Raw genomic sequence first — 21,912 nt, 5'->3', positions numbered from 1 at the left:
GTCCCTGATCTCCTGCCACTCCCATTAGAAGTCAAGAAGATGATTCTCAGCAGAAATATGCTGCTGGTTTTGTGGTTATCCCCTAACATATCCGTGAGAGCTACCACAACACAAGCACTGGAGTGATGTCAGTCACTAGGTCCCTGTAGGCAAAAGCCCTGATGGGTCCTGCCAAGTGCATTAGTAGTAACCACTGTAGTATTCCTCATGTATTGTAGGTACAACAATGCAGGCTCAAAGGCCTAAGAACAGAAAGAACCAGACCAAATCCCTGATTCTGGCACTCTGATATCTAATTTACAGGCTAACCCTCCAAACCAGAACCTAATATTTATATTTGGTATTTAAGCTTGCACCACATTGAATGGGCCCACTGAGGGTAGACTGCTACAGGAACATTCCTCTCATGAAGAAAATCAGTAGAAAGAGTTCTTTGGAACCATCTCCAGTTTGGGTGTAACTATGCACTTACAGTGCACATTATTGTGTCAACAGCCATCAAATATGTCAATGCCTTAGAAACCTAACATGTCTGCTTATCTACCTCCCTGTAGATAAGAATACTTCTTTCATAATATCCCATGTAGCCATATTATCATCTGTCAGGATGGTCAATTGCTGAAATTTCTAGCTCCCAGGAAGTTTTTAAAACACTTAAAAGCCAGCAGGCAGCTTAATATGCTTCAGACCCCAAAAAATCAACAACCCATATTTGCTACATTTATAGAATTTACTGAGGCAACTAGAAAAAAGAGCCACTTGTAAAGTGGCAGGGAGGAATCTTTGTTAATAATGACTGAGAAGCAGATGAGATTTGCACTGCAGAAAACAAAGTGTGGGTCTAGAATGTGATGACTCCTTGGAGTGTGAACACCTCAGTACTGCAGGTGGGAGACGTCATTGCCTGCAAGGTTTGGGCAAGATTTTTACCAGATGTGACTTGCCTGGAATGAACGAGCCCCTGTGCTGGTGCAGACAAGAGACAATAGAGCTCCTCCCCAGTTCAGTAGATCTGTAGGCTCCCTGCTTCAGTATATCCCAGAATTCACATTATTTTGGGCTGTTACTGACGTGTGGGGCTGCAAGCTGTCCTTGACAAACCCATGTGTAAGGACCTAAAGACGTAGTTGCCTGTCTCAAAACACTGTCCCCTTAAGATAGTGGAACCTGAGATAAGCACAGTTGGCACAGTAGGAAGGAGCTGATTCCAGACCTAACAGAGGTAAAGGTTTGGTTAGCATCCAGACAAAAATTCCCACTGTGACAGAATATGGGAAAGGAAACACGTGCTTATACACACGCTATCTCCAATTATTGGAATGGCATGTATGCCCCATGGATACCCAGGACCTGGACTGTAGGAAAGTATTATTTCCAGAAGAATGACTCTGGGATTACTGACTTCGTCACAGGGTCTCGATTGCACCTCTAGGTGGGGCAGAGGCATCTCTTACAATCAGATTGGAACACCAAACAGTGAAACTAAGAAGATGTTTCAAATCAGAAAAACTAATTGTGGCGGCAGCATTCACATTAATTTATTGATTTCTAACAATATATAAAAGCCAAAATGATACAAAGAAAGTGCAGAAAATGAAGTAAACCCCAAAAAAGCTTCAGCTGCCTAAATCACTTTCAGTACCACTTCCAATGATTACAATTACTATTACCTGCCTGGTCTCAAGCTGCTGTATCGTATCTTCCAGTCCTGTGCTCTCCTTTGCCATGTCTCCTCTGTCTTATGGCAGACATCTAAAATGGTCTAGACACCTATGTTTAAGCAACTGCATTCCACTGACTGATCACAGTTACAGAGAGACAAATTGAAACAATAAACATTTCATATCTTAATCGCCAATATAGAAGCTGTTTAAGTGACAGACCTGATTTCTGTCACAGATACACTAACAGCTCAACAAAGGAAGGGAAGACAAGAGAGATTATGGAACACTGAGAGGTGGTGAAATAATAAGAGTCTGCAGGCTGACATGTCATCCATTCTCCCATTCAAAGCACACTGAACTCCATGTCAATTTTCCTATTATTTTCAGAGGCTTTTGGCTTGCTCCATGAGATAAAGAAAGCTGCTGGTGGAAATTACAATTCTGTCAACTTTTGGGATAAAATTCTGTATATCTAGGCCAGCCATGGCAACTTGCCTGGCATAGCAAAAGAGAATCATAACTCTTGTTTCTTGCATGTTTTTAATTTGACAAAGATCTCTGCACTCACACTTCACTGCAAGACTCAAATCTAAATAAGAAAATTAGCTGAAGCCATTGCAAAATCATTTATCATATGAAATTGTTTAGTGTAATATGTGGCAGTAACTTATCTAGCGTACCTTAACACTTCATTCTAACTTTCATCTCCTGCAGCATTTGAGCTGTCCTGATCAGCAGATCTTTCTTGTTGAAAATAGATGGTTCAAATGCAGAAGATGAATTTCTAATAATTAAATGCAGTCATTTAAACAAAATACTGTAATGAGTTGTTGGAGGAAGAATGAAGATAAGGATATAAGATATAAAGTGCATATTTTTGCTAGCTGATTAATTCAGAAAAAGAGAAAATACATCTATCTGTGTGTTGATTAGATAGTGTGTCTTGGTGCAGTCAATCAGTTTTCCGTTCCGGTCTTGTGCACTATGGTTTGTCATTCACACAGATGTGCCCCGAGGAGGAAGCAGCTTCTTTGTTTGCCACCTAAGAGATAAGCAAGAAATGACAACAGTGACTTTGACTGGCAACCTCCCAACACTGCCTTTATCAGGTGTCTCCAAGTCAGTGATAACTAGGATTAGGACTAAAGAGGGACAGAGAAGCATGGCTCCTTGCTCTGGTGGACCTCACCTCCTGCAAGTTCCTGCAATGAGAGTTAAACCCACAAACGTACTGATTCAGGGGCCAATGGGTGCCTTCCCAATCACAGAAATACCAAGGGAGTATCTGTGAATGAGAGCTGAAGAGTTTCCATAGCAGAGCCTCAGAGGTTCAGGGCACAGCATGGATTTATATGCTGGCAAGGACCTTGCCTCACTAAGTAAAAACCCAGAAAAAGAATTGTAATAACAGTGGGAACATGACTACAGCGAACAGTTGCAGAAAACAGTATAAAGGATCAGCACTATATGAAGCGTATTACCTCATTTGTTTTTCTTCTCCCTCTTTGGGTTAGCCCTGAGTTAATTATTTTTCTCCCAAAGAGTACTGGGCATAGCAAGGAGTTCTAGAATGAAGTGACAGTACCAGCATGCAGTCAGTGGGGCAAAGCACCTGGAAGGAGACTGAAGATGCTTAGAGGCTGATGCATTGCACGTTAATAAGATGAGCTATTTAATCCTCTATGGGATTTGACATCCTGAAGAAAGGAGGAGCGTTCAGGGAAAGAGAAGGTTGTAAAAATTATGTCAATTTCAAAGAAAAAAAACTATACAAAACCCAGGGAAATTCCAATACAATGTTTGAATGGCATTTGTTGAAGTAGGTTGTGTAAATGAGACCTGTTACCAGACATTTCGATTACAAGGAGCTGTACATAAAGCATGACTGATTGGAGACATCATTAGGCACTCCACTATTTAGGGGTGCCAAAATCAGTAAACATTGCTACCCAGCCATTGTTAAACAGAGCATTCCCCAGCTTCTCTTACCATCTCAGTAAAGGCATCAGCGCAGTTTGCCCGTATTTGCTCAGCAGTCAGGGGGCTGTTCAGTGCAAAGGTCTTTTTCAGTCCTCTTTCATTCCTCACACCAGTTACTGCATCTCTCAAAGCAAAGAACACAGAGCATCCCAAGAAAAATCCTGCCTCACCTATCCCCTGAAAAAGATTTTAAAAAGACATTCTCATATAAATACATGCATACAGTCCTATTTTGTATCACATAGTACACACAAGTAAGCTGCACACTCTGAATGACATGATTTCTGCATCAATTAATACTTTTATTCTAACTTTTCAGTTTATCAACACGTAAGTCTGGTTTTAAATTCAACTTTCAGCTTCTGTGTATGGTCTGTTAACAACTCTAAAATCACTACTTATCAACCATTAAAGTGACACAACAATATCTGGCTTTATGTCTTATTAGCTTCCCTGATGTCATAAATAAAACAATTTACTGAACAGTTGTTTGAAATGCTAAAGGAGAGAAACTGAAAACTTATATGTGTTTTATATCAAAGTAATTTCTCAGTTTGGCCTGGGATCTGAGAATCTGGCCCTGTGATGATCTGCTTACCTTGGATGCATAGATGGCATAAGGATTTTGAGAAGATGACAGCAGGGAAACACTAAACTGTTCTGGAATATCACAAACAGCAGGGATCTTATACTGATCTGGACCCCGAGTACAGAGGACTCCTTCTGAAGAATACTTTAACTCCTCCATTGTGTACAGTCCAATGCCTTGAACAAAAGCACCTTCAATCTTTAAATAAGAAAATAAATAGAATTTCTGTACTCAGGTTTGGTTAACTGAGAAAACTTCACCAAGAACTCATTTGTATCACTAGCTGTTACTGTAGTATATGTGAAGCCTAATGCAGTTCTGTTTGCCTAATGAGATTCTTCAACACTTCGAGGCAACTGTAATGGAAAAGTTTTTACACTCCTCTCTCATACCTGAGAAGACAAATGCTTGTATGATGAAGTGATGAGATCAGTGGAGCAGCCTGCAATGAACAAAGATGTTTCTCTGCTATCAAGTGGGGAAGTCTCAAACAACTTGGAGACTGCAGATCACAAACAGGATTTAAGTCCAGTAGACAGAAGACACACACACATAGTGGAAGTACTACAGGTTGAAACCATGGGTAAAATTTAAGCTTCTTTGACATCTACAGAGTTCTGAACTAATTCAATTGGAGCAAGTCTATGGGCAAAAGACATTCTAATATGATCTATAATCTAGTAAGAAATTAGTGTTTTCTGAAATAATGAGGTGATCTTCATTTCAGATAAGGACAATAGTGTAACAGAAATACGGCATCAGAAAATTCTTGGCACGTACCTGTCCTATATCCACAGCTGGATTTATGCTGCATCCAATGTCCATAACAATATCTGTTCTGAGGTTCTGTTAATAAAATTCAAATTTATATCACCCAGAGAGATGGACTGAGCATTAGAAGATAATGTGGGTCAGAGCTGGTATTCAGTGAAATAAGAAATACCGAGATAGAGGCCCCTCAATGTACATAATTTCAGAATAATTTCCAATTATCTCATCACAAGAAAAATTGGCTTGTCTTAACATTTACAGAAGTTTAGCCAGAGACAGCCCTGCCAGATTTTTCCATTGCTCGAGGAAATCCCCATACAAATGTACAGATAGAGGGCATATGATCATCAGTCTATATAGCCTTTAGTTGTCCAGATGGTCAAAAGCCTGGAAATTGAATATTGCTGGCAAACAGGGACAGAACAAGCAAAGAACATGTCAGATGTCAGGCATAACCCAAAAGGTGAACACATATGACATTGACATGTGTGTCAGAAGCTGCACAGGTTAATACTGCACAGCTTCCATTATGCTCCACCTGTAATTCATATTTACATTGTTGATATATTTACTATCATGTGAAGACAGGTGACTTATTAACCCCAAATCTGAATGATTGTTGGATCAAGCCTTTTTCACATTACTTTCAAAACTTCTCTGACATTCAGTTATTACCTTGTGATCTCCTGTTAGACAATTAATTTCAACCTCTGAACAAGCAGCTCCAAAAACAAAATATGTGAATGGCCGTCCTTCCCCTTTCTCCCAGTCCATGTTTTCATTGTAACCTCTGATGGAAGAAACAAAGTCCACAAGAAGAAAGCTGACCACAGTTTGCATTATAAGCACATAAATTTGAAACTGCTTGTGAAATCTTAAGTACAAAATCTTAAGTAACAGCTCAGAACTTCAAAATTTCATGAAAGCATACAGAGCACTACTAGTGTAGGTTTGATGCCTCTGGTATTTGTATAAAATGTAGCAGACAATCAAGCTCTTTCAGTTCAGGAGAGTCTATAACCAGCACAACCCTAGAAATATACTAATAAAAGCACAGTAACCAAATACAGAATAAAAAAATACAGAATAAACCAAATACAGAATAACCTCAGTGGTTACTGGGGTAATAACACATAAAAGAATTTAGAAAAAGGGAGGAAAACTTGTCAGGATTTATGAAAGAATAATCTACAAGAGAGAAATGAAAAAGTCAAAATTACAAAAACAGCCTACAGAAATGAGTGAGAGGGTTAAAAGAGGAATATTGAAATAAGTTGTAATTACTTAGAAGGGAGTAGGATTAACTGAGGACACCATCGTAGTCAGGAATGATGTGGTAAATCCAAGGACATGAGAGGACAGTGAAATGTGGTATCTTCCAAACATGGGAGCTATGTGACTAAGGTGTATCTTCTGACTATGTATGACTGAAATGTCTTTGTTGAGCATATTTAGGATTATCATAAAGGAATTACAGTACAGAACTGTGCACCAAAAAAGGGATACCCAAAATCCATATACTCAACTTCTCATAATCCATTTACCTCAGCTGCCTTTGAGATTCTTGGAAGTAGAGAATATGATTAGATAAGAACTGGATCAATATAGGATCTGAGGCTCAGGGATCTGCAGGTGTTTTTGGACACCAGTAAATACAGATAGCAAAGTATGACTGTTCTTCATTACTTCGGTGATATCAACATTTCTAAAGGGCTGCATAAGCAGAAAACACTTGAACAGGCTTAAGAGCAGGAAGGGACATTTTATTTGGACATTTCTTGGTGTTTTATAAAAGTATGGGTTTCCCAAGTGCTCTTTCAACTTACTCCAGACTGCCCAGAGACCTGAAAAGTTGCTATTGATAAGGAAGAACCACCAGCAGAAGGGGAGAAGAGATAAGGCACAGCAAGCTAAGAAAAAACCTTTGCTTTGAATCCCACCTGTGTTATAGCACAGAAATTTTTCATTTCTGGCTCTTTATAAACACTGTGAAAGAATTCAAAGAAAAAGGACCAAGAGACCGCTTTGAGAGCAGTGGGAACAATGGTATTTATAGCTTATAGCAATCCAGCCTCCAGTAAATAACATACATCCCACTTTGCACATGATTGTTACAGGCAGCAGTCACTTTTTTGACACTTTCTGGTTTGCTAAATGTCAAATCATGGAGCAAACTTGGCACAAAATATTCTTTTAATACTTTCTAGAGAGTCCACAGAGGACTAGACATAAATTAACACCTAAACTTTATGCTTCCAACCCTCCATATAGCAACTAATTATATAAAACATAAAATGAGCTATTAGAAAGACCTATTAGACAGGATCTTTTATTTCCAGTATTAATTATCTTCAGAAGTCAGTCCTGGTCTAATTTATGCATTTTTAAGGAACAAAAATATATTACCTAAAATACCCAGTAGCTGAAAGGCTCACACTCTGTTTAAAAGCTTCTTTAACCTGTAAAATATAGCAGTGCTTGTGGTAAACCAAGGAAAGAGTCAGGAAGGAACACAGCATAGCCATATTTAGTTTATTTGCACACACATAGTTACCCACACTTATTTACTTAAAACCCAAACTGTAAAAATTGTAAAGAAAGGAAGACCAGCTGAGTTAAGCATGTTTAGCTGCACATCGTATCTAATACTCCAGAACTAAACCCCTCTTGCATGAACAAGCTGAATTCCTTTGGCAATACAAGAAGGAATAGACCTGTCAACAGTGGTGCTCTTGAAGAATCTTTATTACTGGCAATGCCACAGTCAGAAAGGGGGCTCTGATTTTTGATCAAGTTCAATAGAGATGGGTCCCTCTCAGTCAGCTAACCAGATCTGGTTGATAAGTCACTGATTATATTGGGTCACCTGTGCATATACAACCTTTTGCTTTTTCTTTGATAAACTGCCTTTATCCTAACCCACTGACTTGTTGGGTTTTTTTAATCTCATTTTCTTCCCCTATCTCACTGAAAAGGGGAGTGATAGAGCAGTTTGTTGGGCACCTGGAGTCCAGCCAAGGTCAAACCACCACAGTGACATCTAAGATTTGCATGGCCTATTTGCACAAAAATGACAGTTTTCAAGAGAAATGCTCTTTGTAAAGTTCTGCCAGTCATAAAAGTGACAGTATGAGGTCCCAAATCTATTCCCTTTGACTGATTCTCATGTTAGATTTACCCAGTTCACAAGTCAAGAAATTTTTGTGAGGTTTTTGGCTGTTTTACTGACTTTCTAAGATATAAAGTTACTTCTTGCATGTATTAACATTCAGTCTTAGGTCAGCCATGTCTGAGGATACTTTTGGTATGTCTGAATGATCCAAATTAATTGTATACCTATTAGAGGAGATTAGGTGTTTTGGATTAGTGTTTTATTGTTATTCCTAAGCAGGGCTTACACAGAGCCAAGGCCTTTTCTGCTTTTTGGATTGCCCCACTGGCAAGGAGGCTGGAGGTGCATGGGAAGCTGGCCAAAGGGATATTCCAGACCATGTGGCATCATGCTCAGTATATAAATTGGGTGGAAGAAGGAGGAACGGGGGACATTTGAAGTGCTAGTGTTTGTGTTCCCAAGTAACCATTATGTGTGATGGCACCCTGCTCTCCCAGAGATGGCTGAACACCTGCTAGCCCTTGGGAAAGAGTGAAGGAATTATTTGCTTTGATTTGGTTATGTGTATGGTTTTTGCTTTAGCCATTAAACTGTCTTTAATTCAACTCACAAGTTTTGTAGCTTTCACTCTTCTAACTCTTTCCCTGATTCCACTGGTGGGGGAATGAGTGAGCAGTTGTGTGGCGCTTGGTGGCTGGCTGAGGTTACACCACAACATATAGCAACCCTTTAGACACAGGCTGTGGACCAAATCTAAGACTAAGTAGACCTGGCCGCACCTAGACTCCTCTGAAAAGTTTAGAAAGCCAGGGATCACACTGATGCTCCTAACTCAACAAGAGGGACCATAACCTGATTTTACTCTAATCCATTGTAACAGATGATAGATTTGTTACTTTGATATTGCACTGGCAATATTTAAATACTGTACTAGCAATAAATCTAATTGTTATCTTCCACATAATCATTTGTGCCTGGCCAAGAACCTTCTCTTGACATTCACTTTTTTTTTTTTGTGAAATAGCCGGTTTCTACCATTTTTAACTTTAGGATTATTAGGCTAAGCAGATTTATAGACTCCAGTACATATATCAGTTTCTGCCAGCACTCAAACACATTCAGTAGGATTCACAGGTCTTACCCAATCATTCCAGGTCCCTGTTGGGTTTTTTTTGATGATGGGCTGCAGGCGTTTCAGAAGAGTTTGGCAAGCATCCTGGTGAGAACCAGAAAAATATATCACAAAATTAACATAAATACATTTGTACTATTTAAGTTATGTTCTAGTTTCTACTTAATTAGTATATGCTTTACTGTTATCTTAGTTTGAAAAAGTATTGCAGGAAGTGTCATATTAATTACATAGACATAAAACTTCTAAATGGTTAAGTTACAGAGGCTGGGATCTGTATGAATCAGTAGATTTCAGATATGAACAGGGTGCAAGATTTGTATGGGACTAGTTAGCGTGTTAGGTGAAACAGTGATTTTGTCAAGCATAAGCCTTTTTGGGAAAGTCCAGATTGTATTCTGAAAAGTCATAAGCACGATAACTGAGAAACTGTCAAGTCATGTTTCTTCTTGGCCATCTCCAGCAGTATTATTAGCATTCCCAAATTTGATTTTTATGGGATCACTAGGGCCTAAAGTTTGGCAAGCATACACCTCAAGGGCTAGGGTATTTCTTTCAACTAAATACTATTCTTTACCTTCACAGCCATGCCATTGACATCTGTCCCTGCAGATCCTACTGACGCACATGCATTGGGAACAGTTGTTGTGCTCGTTTCACAGAAGTGAATACATGACATGGGGATGTTCAATTCCCGACTAGCAACCTGTTCCAGGAAGAACAACATATTATTTGTTTTAGAAAGAAATCTAAGCACTCTAAAAATTCCCCAGTATTTGCTAGAAGTCAGTAACAGCAGGAAAGATAAAAATCTTAGCAAGTTCTCTTCCAATTTCCAGCTGAAATAATTCTGTCCAATTTGGTAGTACTCAGAAACAGAAAAGGACCATGTTCTAGCTGTTCTCAAACTCTGGATTGAGACTCTGAAGTCCAACTATCATTCTTCATTTTCCTGCTTATACCCTGTAAGACTTACAGCAAATTATGCAAGCCCAGGTCCCAAACTTTCATTGACTTGATAATTATCTTTACATATCTGTCTCAAAATTATCCATTAACCAAATAGGATCATAATGCTATCATCACAAATATACCAATCTGAATAATCTCTGCCTTTTTCACTATGGATTTTATGGGATCAGCCCCCCAAAATCTTATTTCTAATAAGCCTCTTCATATGCTATTGGAAGAAAAAAAACAAAACAGTTTATTTTTTCTTTCCTTCTGCCTCTATGAATTAATGAAGGTACCTTTGTAACTCTATCAGTGTAAAGAAGTAGTGGCTATGCTGATAAAGAAACTGTCCTGCTGGTACACAAACTAAACAAAAAGAAAATCTTCACACTGTTTATCTGCGTGACAGATAAAGCACACAGCAGTATTTATTTAGATCATTTGTTACCTGGATCATTTTTGTATGAATACCCTGCCCCATTTCAATTCCACCATGTGTCAGAAGTACAGACCCATCAGTATAAATATGAACCAGTGCACCAGCCTAAAAAAAACCCAAAACAAATCAAGATCAGACAAGTGAGAAATGTGTTTATGTGGTGATGAATTGAATTATAAAAAGACAAAGTGTTTAAGTGTATTTCAGTTTATCTGTTTAGTGCTTTTGAATAGAAGGCAACATTTTGAAGTCCCCTTGCTGCTCTTTCTCTGTAATGAATTTCAAAAGAAAAACATACAAATCCTTGGTGGTCTGCTTTTTCTGTTAGATCCTAAAACAAACCTACACCTGGCAACAGTATCTCAGTGGTTCCAAAAGAAGCTGGAGGAAACCCCCCACTAGCAGCTCTAAGTGCAATTTGCTGCAAGTTCCATTTTCTCTATCATTGCTGTGTGAGAGCCCTGGAGGTTTTAAAATGGCATAGGTTGAATTTCTGAATGAGATTCTCTTCCTGGACTCAGCTAGAAGTAGCACTGTAGCCTACAAAGGCCCTGTGACTTTAATGTTGAACAGAGACAGCCAGTTTGAGTTAAGTCAGTCAATTAATTAACTTTCAGTTGATAGAATGTTTCCAGTTTCAGAAGCAGTGGACACCTCCATTAAAAAAATACAAGGATCAAAAATACTACTGTCCTTTTTTGCTTCCTTAACCTTAGCCTTTGATGGCATCAAAGGATTAAAGTCTTTAAGAGCAGCATCCCATAGTACCCCCACGGGCAGAAAGAAGAGGCTCAGAACTATTTCTGGAGTGGAACACTTATTCAATGAACATTCTGTTATCAATCTTCAAAAGCTTTTTCTAAGTGCATTCAACTCACTTATTCCAACACTGCACCACAACAGATGGGACTAGCCTTTAAGTAGGCAGGGTCCAAGCTGCATGGGTCCTGAAAACCAAAGAGCTTTGATCTCAGCTTGAAAAGAGCTACAAGCTACTACAGCCTCTTCAGGGAGCAATCATCAGATGGAGGATCATCTTCCAGGAAAAGATAACATATTTGTTTTGTATGCTAAGATGAAGCGACTGCAATCTTCTGTGCATAAAAGGCTTAGCCCACTCACTCTTAATGCAACTCACCTGAGAAAGGTAAGGTGTGCCTAGTCCAAATGGAAATTTCATTGGTACAATGGCAATCCCCCTTTTCTTCCAGTAATTTTGTTTGTTAAATTCATTGATAGCTGTTCTCCTACTGTAGTATGCAGATCTCTGCATACATTCGTTCCAACACCGTATTAAATTCTGTGGGTCAACTTCTTGTTTGAAGTGTGTCTGCTCAATCTTCTTATACATATTTATTTCTCTAATCTGAAAAAATGAAATTACAGCTATCACACAATCCTGCTAAAGGCAAACTGACCATCTGGGGAGACTAACAGACAACAAGATCACTGTATTTTTTTTAACAATTACCGGTTTGTAAGACCATGCTATTCATTCAACAACCACACATTGATTTAAAAAATATTAATTTCAGCACAAATGATGTTTGACTTAAAAACTACTTGTTCAAACAGTTAAACTAATCAAAAGGTTTTAAACTTTCCAGTTCCATAGACTTCATTTCAGGAGAGAAGATGCCTTCATTTAGTCACCTTTTCTGGTGATAAACCAGTTTTATCTGCAACGTCTGTAATCCAAGTTTCTGTCACGAGTCCTGATTGAGGAAAGCCAAAGCCTCGGAATGCTGTATTTGATGGTAAGTTTGTTTTGCAGGCATAAGCCCAGCATCTCAAGTTGGGAATCCTGTAGGCATTGTCCATTCTTAATAAGGTAACTTCTGATATCTGAGGTAGGGGACAAACAGATCTAGTTTAATGTCAGAACAGTGCTTCTTTCAAATTTACATTTAAATCTTACTCACCTCTTATATAAAAGACCTTAACTTGAGACAATAGCCTTAAAATTTAGTTTCTGGCAATCACTGGTAGTAAGAGTACTCATGCACACATATAGACTTCATTAATATATTTTTCATGCAATATATTAATTTTCAGGGTTTTTGATACAGAACACAACTGATGTTACTTGTACTTCAATGTTATCAGTAGTTAAGGATGTAACAAAAGCCACACAAAGTAAAAATAGGCAGACTGGATTTAAAGCAAGAGTAGCTACGAAAGGAACTGATGAAAGCATTCTGAACTATCACATCCTATGGAAATCCACACTTAAGGTTTAGTTCCACCAGAAAGCACATGTACTGCATGTCAACAGTGTCTTCTGGTCCTTTAGTTTTTCATTTAGAGGTTTTATGTGACAGACACAAAACCACATGAAGAGGAAAATACAATATTAGAGACCTCAAATTAGGCTCTAGGAGTCAGTATAAAAAAATAATTTAAAAATGGTTTGATGCCTGATGAAGAGGTCACTGTCTCTCTTTAGTGTTAAGTAGATTTCTCAGAATGACAAATTTAAGTCTCAGTTATTCCTGCTAGGTCCAGTAGCTTCACGGTATCATTTAGGACTTCACCTTAAGACAGTTTTGACAAGAACTGCATTAATGTACATTCTTCTAATAATGGATTTTCTTCCAACCTAGGCTATTTTTCAGAACAGGTTAGGCAGCAACACCACGGGCAGTTACATTGACAGATTTCAGGATGCAGAAAATACTCATAGGTGAGGCAATGGCAAGCAGATGAGGAGTAGTACAGCAACCATTTCAGTTACAGCTAGAATAGCCTGTACTAATACAAATACCTGGTGATGATATAAAAGCAAGAAACATTTTATATTTTGCAAACCTGTAAGTGAGGAACTGAGGTATACAGCACAATGAATGCTGACGCACTACAGAAATGTATAGGGATAGCAACAGGATAACTATCACTATGAACTTTCTAAAGGCCAAGAAATGTCTTCCCAGCCTTGAAGATACACAGATTTAGGCAGGAACAAATGCAGGTACTAAGCATTTTAAAAGGAATACATTGTTAGTTGAGATGTTCATAACAGAAAAATAAGCCTGAGAAATAATTTGTGAAGTGAATGTGTAGGGCAGTATAAGAAAGTAGTAAGATGCTTCACTAAGTTTAATAAGGAAATGTTAACCTGCTCAGTGTAGATTCTTCCAACAACCCACAATCCCCATATCAAAAGTCTATATGATTAATAATACATGGGTAAGGGAATTTGGCTTCATAATTTTCCAGCTAATGATCCTCTGTGTTGTAAGGTTTGTCAGTATAAAATTCTTACCAGGATAGAATCATCAGGGGTACATCCTCCATTAATATAATATTTGGCATCCACAGCTGTGATCCTACCATCATTCATGAAGCCAACCTAGAAGGATCAATAGTACGTTATTTAGAATTCAGCATTCATTTGTTTCTGAAGTGCTTGTATATTTTGAAAATTAACATAATCCACACATTCAGGATCATACTGCACTACTAATTTCTGGGCAGTGTTCACTGAAACTATAGAAGAGCAAGAGAGAAAGAAAGGATGTTTCTAAGATACAGGCTTTCCCTCCTGGCATCTGTGATATGTATAGGTACAGCATAGAAGAAGCAACATAAGCCCATTGGGAGAGGAAGAACCAGTGGCTTCCTCTCTATTGCCTGAGACGGCTGACAAGAGTGACACCTAGGAGTGTTTACTGTAGATAAAGTCAAATCCCACGTTAATGGTAAGAACAGTGTGGCAGATGGAGTATGACATTTATGTTTATTAATGAAGAAATGTTATCTTTATCTCACATCTCTCTTTTCACCTCTTGCCACTAACAGTTCCTGAATTCTCAACATGAGGTACAGCTCATTTTCAACTTTAGGGAAGCATCTTATAAAATGCTTATAAAATGCTCTCTTACTTTACCTATGTAGCATGTCATGCAACTTGCTTAGTATTAGCAGTTAAATTTGCAGCAGCCTTAGGCTGCAAGCTGTGAACTTTCACATAGGTATGCTGAGCTGTTACCAAGTCAAGTAAAAGAAGACCTCAGAGTCAGTTCAAGCTGAAAGATAAGGAAGCTACAATTTCTAGAAGAGGCTGCACACTTAGATATAAGAAATAGCCCAGCTACAGACAATGAAACAAACCCATGAAGAATGTGAAGACTCCAGACTCTTAATATTACTATTGGTTTGTACTGTCATGTGGGGGATGGGGAGCTTAGATTGTAAGGGTTTAATTGCCCAGGTATAATCCCATTGTTCAGGGTCCCTCTTTGAAGGCATCCAATTTGAGCTGTAGTGCTATTAACAAAAGATACTTTTAAAGAGAAATCTTTCAGCTTATTAATTTAGCAGAAACTTGGATTTAAAACCCCATTATGGTGACTGGCATACATAATTTATATGACAAATAGAGAAGGAAAAGAAGGCAGAAATTACCGTAATGAATAATTATTACTGATAACAGTGCATGGGCAGAGAAGAGATTAATTTCCTCCACAGAGTGAGTTATCTGCAGGCAGTTTCTGTGAAAAATTAGCTGCTTCTTTGTGTGAATCTAACCATATGGAGAGTTTAAAATAAAGTTCTGCAGAAGAAACCTGCTATAGGGTAGCTTCCTGTTCCCAGAAAGAAAGACAGAAAGAGCTATAAAAGTATAAAGAACATGAAGGAACTAGAAAAATAATAAAACAAAACCCTGAAAGAGAAGAGGTAGAAGCAGACAAAGGGGCTATATAGCAGCTTTCTCTCTTGGGTTCCTGGCTTGTAGTTTTGTTTTAAAATTGAATTGGTTATACCGATTTTCATCAATGGAACACATTACCCAGTAACACTGAAATACTTATTTGCAAAATTTAGGTGGGAATTTTTTCACTGAATTCTTATGGCACTCACTTTATATTTAGCAATAAAAGGATGTCGGCCACCAGTGATTACCATATCATCCTCTCGGCTCAGAACAAGACGGACTGCTCTGCTGGTTCTAAATCCAAAAAAGAAATGTCAAATTGCAATTAAAATAAAGGATGTCATTAAGAAGATGGCTACGGCTGCTTATCATGTATCCAGATCCAGCCATGCATATAAACATGCGTTCTGATTAAACTTAACTTTAATAAGCCTGAACATATGCTTAACACTATGTCCAGAGTTCATATTTCTCACATTTACAATCATGTTAGAATTTACATTTCATCTCTTGAAAGCCAACAAAATAACTCAGTGCAAACTACTCCTGAAGAAACTATTTCAATGTTAAATGTTTGTCACCTCTTAGTTATTCAGAATCATACTGAAATAGAGTGTCTTGGAATTAAACCAATATATGAATAACAATAAAAACATGAAAATTAGTCTAGAAATGCATATACTATTTAAAATATTTACTTTAGAAAAATGGACATAAGGTGTAAAATAAAGTCCTAAGAATAAAAAAGATAGTTTAAGCCATAAAAAATATTATTTTTAGCATGATCTGTTAATAAAAACACAGATAATATGGCCAAAAATAATCAAGAGCAAATTTTATACCAGTGACAGTAGAAGAAACATAAACCTATTGAGCTAACTCCTCAGATGATGAGATCATTTTGGCTGACAGGTTGGAGCCTGATGTGAATTCTGCAGCAAATCAGTTATGCTTATAAAGGAGTTTAGTATGCCCTGACAGCTAATTGCCAATATTGTCCTGCCAAAATTGGGAGATGGGGGATGGAGCTTTATGTGTTAATGTTCTTAAACTAATTCAAGAAGTATTACAAAAAGCATAATTTTTTATAATAGACCTCATAGACTTAGGCTAATTTTGACTGAAAGATGTTGAGAACTGAGCTAGAATTACTTTTCCTTAAAAGCAGTTCCAGTCATGAACTCTTCCTTCTGCATTCTGCTGTGTCAGTGAAGTTCATAACTGGAGGATTAATGTCATTTTTTAATGTATGTACAAAGTCTCAGTAGTTAGGGACTGGTCCTTTTGAGTATTTCTAGCTTATATTAATACCAACTTCTTGCAGCCCATTAATTTAGTTGAGGCTAGAGCTGCTTAACATAAGTAATCCAACAAAAGAAAACAAAGAAATACACTGAATAGTCCTGCAAAATGTGAAGTCAGGATTGTATGACTTTTTGACTAGCAGCTTTGGCAAAGGAGAAAGCAATTTAGCCAAAATGGAAAACTTGTTTGCTTCATTTTTTTTTTTTAATATCCCAACAGACACATACTGCACTTACTTGTTTGCAGCCACTGCGGCAACTGATGCTAGCAAGCCAGTTCTCAAGATTTTCCCACCAAAAGCTCCACCAACTCGTTTAACATGGCACATGATCCTGTTGGCTGGAACACCTAAACTTGCAGCTACCATCTCCTGTAAAACAAGTTTTAATATTTTATGCCAACTCAAAGTAAACCCAAAAGCTAGGTTCTGAAATAGAAACCTTTTCTAAAAAGAGGTTCCATAGATGTTTCTATTCTTCTATCAAATTAATATAATTTTTCCTTTACCCTAGGTTAAAAAACAAAGAAAGAATAACAACAAACTCTCAACAGTGCTCAAATTTCAAATCTTTACCATGCAGACTGTGAAAAGGCCATTGGCTGATGTGAAGAATAACCCTTGATTTACATTATCTAAACAGTAAGAAGCTTCAGGTATAATAAAAATGGATTAGTATACAGTGTCTATGATTTTATTACTAAGATAATACTTTTTATTTTTATTTAAAATCAAACTACTTGTTTCATAATAATCTAAGGTCTTGCTAGTGTCAGGGATGTTTTGCTTGAAATCATTTTCTCAAACACAAAGTTCTTCATACTATCTGGCTATTGGCAGTATAATAATAACGGAAATTACAAAAGGAGCTGAACTGGGCTTTGAACACAAAATGCCAGTGTTGAGTCTGAAATACCATCAGTTTCATGCACTGTGGCTGTTGCTGTGCAGGCCACAAGCTATGGCAGCTTTGTTTTGTCATTTACCATCACGACAATGTTTAGAGGGGTAGAACACCTCTACTTTGAAGACTGAGAGACTTGGAATTGTTCAGCCAGGACAAGACAGCTCCAGGGAGACTTCACTGTGGCCTTTCAAACTATAAAGTGGGTTTACAAGAAATTGAGCAAGACTTTTTAGCAAAGCTTGTATTGACAGGACAAAGGGCTACGGTTTTAAACTACAAGAGGGCAGGTTTAGGCTGGACAAGAGAAAGAAATTTTTTACGATGAGGGTGGTGAGGCACAGGAACAGGTTGCTCAGAGAACTTGTGGGCACCCCATCACTGGGAGTGCTCAAGGGCATGTTGGATGGGACTTCCGAGAAATTTGATGCAGAGAAAGACAACCCTGTCCATGGCATGGGTGTTAAATTAAATAGTCTTTAAAGGTTCCTTGAAACCCAAACCAATTTGCGATTATGAGACTGCTGCTTGGAGTAGCAGTCTCACCTACAGCTGTTAGACTTGATCAAATCCTCAGTAGGTTCTGACTCTGTAGGGAACTGATTGCTCCTCACTCCAGTGGAAAACTAACAGAGATGGAGGAGCCTCAGCACATCACAGGGAGTTTTTCATGCCTACAGTAGTGGAGTATGAAGTACTTTGTTCAAAGGGAAAGGAGAGACTTATCCCGATAGTGACTGCACTATCGGGAGTGTTTATCAGAATACAGCAGTACTACAAAGCAGCTGTTATTGAACAATCCAGATGGGCAGTTTCATGTTTCTATGGCTTCTGTTCCTACAGATTTATAAACTAAACTTTAAAAGCTCTATTGTCACAACTCCAAACACTTCCTCTGAGAATGCTCTGCATTACCTGAATAATTGCTGGATGCTGTGTTGACACATACAAATCCATTTCTTTATCCTCTCCTTTTGGAACAGCAAGCACGCTCTGAGTCTCCATGTAGAAGTGTTTCTGTCCCCCAATGCAAATCTCTCCTGATCCAATGAGAAAAACACAAGTGTTACTGAGGGAAAAGGCCAGAAGAAATGAACCAGATAAGAACTAACAGCCCACCATCATGTAAATTATCGCAATTGGTGTCAAATCCTCTGATACTTCTTGTGTGAAAGAGCAACATCTAAAATAAAAACACAAATTAAAATCCTTGTAAGATTAAATTGGTCTTCTTCCAGTAGCATCACCAGAACTAGATTAAGAGCAGAACACCATTGCCCACAAGTGGTGACAACAATAAATAAAGCATAGATAAGTTAAACAAGGCACGCACATACTGGACCAGGTCAAGAAGAAGGCCACCAAGATCATCAGGGGGCTGAACCACAGGATGTAGGAGAAGAGGTTGAGAGAACTGGATTTATTAATCCATAAGAAGAAAAGGTTTAAGAAGAGATCTTATTCCTGTCTCCAACTACCGAATGGAAAGGTGACAAGAGCAAGGCAGACTGTTCTCAGAGATGCCCAATAGAAGGATAAGAGGCAATGAACACAGGAAATTCCAGATAGATATAAGAAAAATCAAGATCAGCATGAAAGTGGTGAAACACTAAAACAGGTGAATATAGATGTTGCATAATTCCATATTTGGAGATACTAAAAACATGACTGGACATGGCCCTTAAGAACCTGCTCTAACCAGACCTGCTTTAAGTAGGAGGTTGGACTAAAAGATTCCCTTCCAATCTAATCATTCTGTACCTTTTTTCAGGAACAGATGATGCAAAAAGCTTGAATGTAGTAGCAGAACAAGAATGCACTAGGTTTAGGTCACATTGTCTCCCAAGTGCCCAAGAGTTTTCTCAGGCCTAATGACTACATGGAAAAAGGTAGAAGGGAGACTTGAAGAACAGACAGCCAAACCCAAATACTGACAACCAAAAATTTCTCATCAAATTTATTCTACAGTTTACCTTCGATTATATTATCAACAGTTTCAAATGCCTCATCAACATTTCCTTGTTCTAATTTTCTTTTTGGCTCAAAGAACGAGTTGTGTTTTATAGCTTCCTGCAATGGAGAAAAAGAGAAATAGGGGGGTTTAAGTATTTTTAAGATTCCCAGCTTGTTGCAGCATTTTAATATCAGGACCAACACCATTGTCTTCAGAGACTGGAACCGCCAGCTACCAAAGTCAATGAACAACTGTTTTGTAATTTCATTAAAGTAATTTCATTACTTTACTGTCATTGTTGAGTTTGTTTATTCAATACCAGCAATTCTTTCCTGATACATCTTATGTAACCAATAACAGCAGTTTCTGAAGGAAATGCATTCAGTTTATTCAACCTGCTCTTCCCTGTCATACATCCAGGAAGTGACCAAGACACCACAGAGTAAGAATGCAACCGCATCACCCAAAGAGTGATGCCAGTAAAGAGGGGAAGAAATCACAGGAACTAAGTAAAGGTGGAATCTATTTATAAATTAGTATTTGCTTTATTTCTAGAAAGATTTCATTGGAGTTTCAATTCTAATGAAATGTTAACAAAATTTGTCTATCAGAAGGACTGTTCCATTAGACCACACACACATTATTAAAACAAGCTGTAAAGTGACTACCAGAGCTAATGCTGATTCCCTGCAAGTGAATTTGTTCCTTACTTCTACTCTCTTTAATCCAGGGTAAGTACATATGTCATCCCATTTTACATTTCTAAAATGTTGTACATCCCTAACACCTTTCCTTCATATACCCCCAACAATTCCTATGTCTCCAGCCTAGCTTTCAAGCTAGACAACAGATAAAAATGCTAGAGATAATCAGGAGCTGAGTGTTAGCCACTATACACATGCTGACTGACCAGCTGGTAGCTACCAAAAAACTAGAAACTAGCATGCTCATTGCCTTTTCCTTACCAGGAACACTGGGAGAGTTCTGCGTGGGTTTTTTTGTTTGTTTGTTTGGGGTTTTTGTTTGATTGGTTTTTTGTTTTAGTTTTCTGTTTTTTGTTTTGTTGTTGTTGTTGTTGTTGTTGTTGTTGTTGGGGTTTTTTTGTTTGGTTTTGTTGGGGGGTTTTTGGGTTTTTTTTTTTGCATTCTAATGTTTTTTACTGTAAAAGTTGTGAAATCTTCATACTTTTGCGACTGTTGCCTATCAGGCAACAGTGGTCAAAATTAGACAAAAGGTTAAAAACTTACATATAGGGAGATACTCAGACTGGTTAATTGGATGTTCAAATTCATCTTATTTCCTTAAAAATCATATTTAAAAAGCAACTAAAGTGTGTGAACTACTGCTTCCATTAACTAAATAGGTAAAACGATAAAAAAGCAGAAGAAATTATTAGTACCTCAATTGTTAAAATTACTGGTTCCAGCATTTCATACTCTATCTTCACTTTTGCAGCTGCTTGTTTGGCATGAACATCTGAATCTGCGACCACAGCACAGACAATCTGACCCACACAAATCACCTGTAAAATACACATCACATAATGGAACAGTGGATTCAAACAATTCCCATATGTGCTATTGATATTCTTATTTTACATAACCACTGCTTATGTTTCCTATTGAGAAGTTTTCTTCGACTTGGACTTTTGTATTTTTACATCATCCATGAAGCTAACAAATTATAAAAATACCACCATAACTACAGAATCAAGGAAAATACAATATTCAGAAATGGATAGTGACTGGATAAAAAACCAGTTAAAATTAGGAAAATCATTTGCAAAAGGCTGTAGTTATACCTCGTTTCTTGCAAATATAATCTCCGGATCATCATAAAAATAAAACTCATTTGCAGCTGGCACATCATGAGCTGTTATGACATCAAACACACCTGCTCCTTTTAGGGCCTCTGAGGTATCTATGGATCTGATTGAGATATGGGAAGAGAGAAGTGTAATACATTAATTTTACAAACTGTTCACAGAAGAAGGGAACACAATACAGAGGTATATTTCTTGTACTACCAAGATCTGCTCATAGGCTCACACATGTCTTTTCTTTCTCTCTAGCATGTGGAGAAGTGCAGATAAAAGACAATTTAAGATTCTACTAATCTGCTTCATTTTTAGGAAATAATTTAGATACAACAGGGAAATCATTGCCTAAACTGTATTGGTTTAATAAAAATCACTGCACAATTATGATGTTACAACTGCAACTTTCTAAGACCTCACAGCCTACACACATATTGCAAGATACAAATACTCATCTTCAGATGGAGGATTCATGTAGAGAGATACAAAAGAAATGACAAGACCAGTATAAATGGAGAAGCAATGGAATTGTCTAGGTGTAGAAGGATCAGAAGGAAGAGCAGAAGGGTCTATAAGAATAGCATGTTTTGATAGTATCTAGCTCAGCAGGACATCACATCCCAGCACACGCACAGGCATC

The 21,912-nt window shown here is 37.8% G+C and overlaps 1 protein-coding gene across 1 annotated transcript in view; it reads right to left on the bottom strand.

Moving 5' to 3' along the window:
- Positions 1-1,521: 1,521 nt before the first annotated feature.
- Positions 1,522-21,912, bottom strand: part of AOX1 (aldehyde oxidase 1) — a 39,183-nt gene continuing 18,792 nt past the window's right edge. Inside the window, exons 18-35 of the mRNA XM_066189659.1 lie at positions 21,258-21,384; positions 20,856-20,978; positions 19,476-19,572; positions 18,418-18,542; positions 16,837-16,970; positions 15,502-15,589; positions 13,904-13,990; positions 12,295-12,486; positions 11,780-12,007; positions 10,651-10,746; positions 9,826-9,954; positions 9,258-9,332; positions 7,411-7,463; positions 5,680-5,794; positions 5,014-5,079; positions 4,243-4,431; positions 3,654-3,821; positions 1,522-2,706 (exon numbers count right to left, since the gene is read on the bottom strand). Of these exons, the coding sequence (XP_066045756.1) occupies positions 2,647-2,706; positions 3,654-3,821; positions 4,243-4,431; positions 5,014-5,079; positions 5,680-5,794; positions 7,411-7,463; positions 9,258-9,332; positions 9,826-9,954; positions 10,651-10,746; positions 11,780-12,007; positions 12,295-12,486; positions 13,904-13,990; positions 15,502-15,589; positions 16,837-16,970; positions 18,418-18,542; positions 19,476-19,572; positions 20,856-20,978; positions 21,258-21,384 (2,152 nt within the window). The 3' untranslated portion in view covers positions 1,522-2,646. The remainder of the gene's footprint in view (positions 2,707-3,653; positions 3,822-4,242; positions 4,432-5,013; positions 5,080-5,679; positions 5,795-7,410; positions 7,464-9,257; positions 9,333-9,825; positions 9,955-10,650; positions 10,747-11,779; positions 12,008-12,294; positions 12,487-13,903; positions 13,991-15,501; positions 15,590-16,836; positions 16,971-18,417; positions 18,543-19,475; positions 19,573-20,855; positions 20,979-21,257; positions 21,385-21,912) is intronic.

This window comes from Chamaea fasciata, unplaced genomic scaffold (assembly GCF_029207755.1).
Source record: "Chamaea fasciata isolate MVZ Bird 193981 ecotype frontalis unplaced genomic scaffold, bChaFas1.0.hap1 SCAF_8, whole genome shotgun sequence".
NCBI classification, from domain to species: Eukaryota; Metazoa; Chordata; class Aves; order Passeriformes; family Sylviidae; genus Chamaea; species Chamaea fasciata.
The sequence above is the reverse complement of the archived record's forward strand: the minus strand, read 5'-3'. Positions and strand labels throughout refer to the sequence as shown.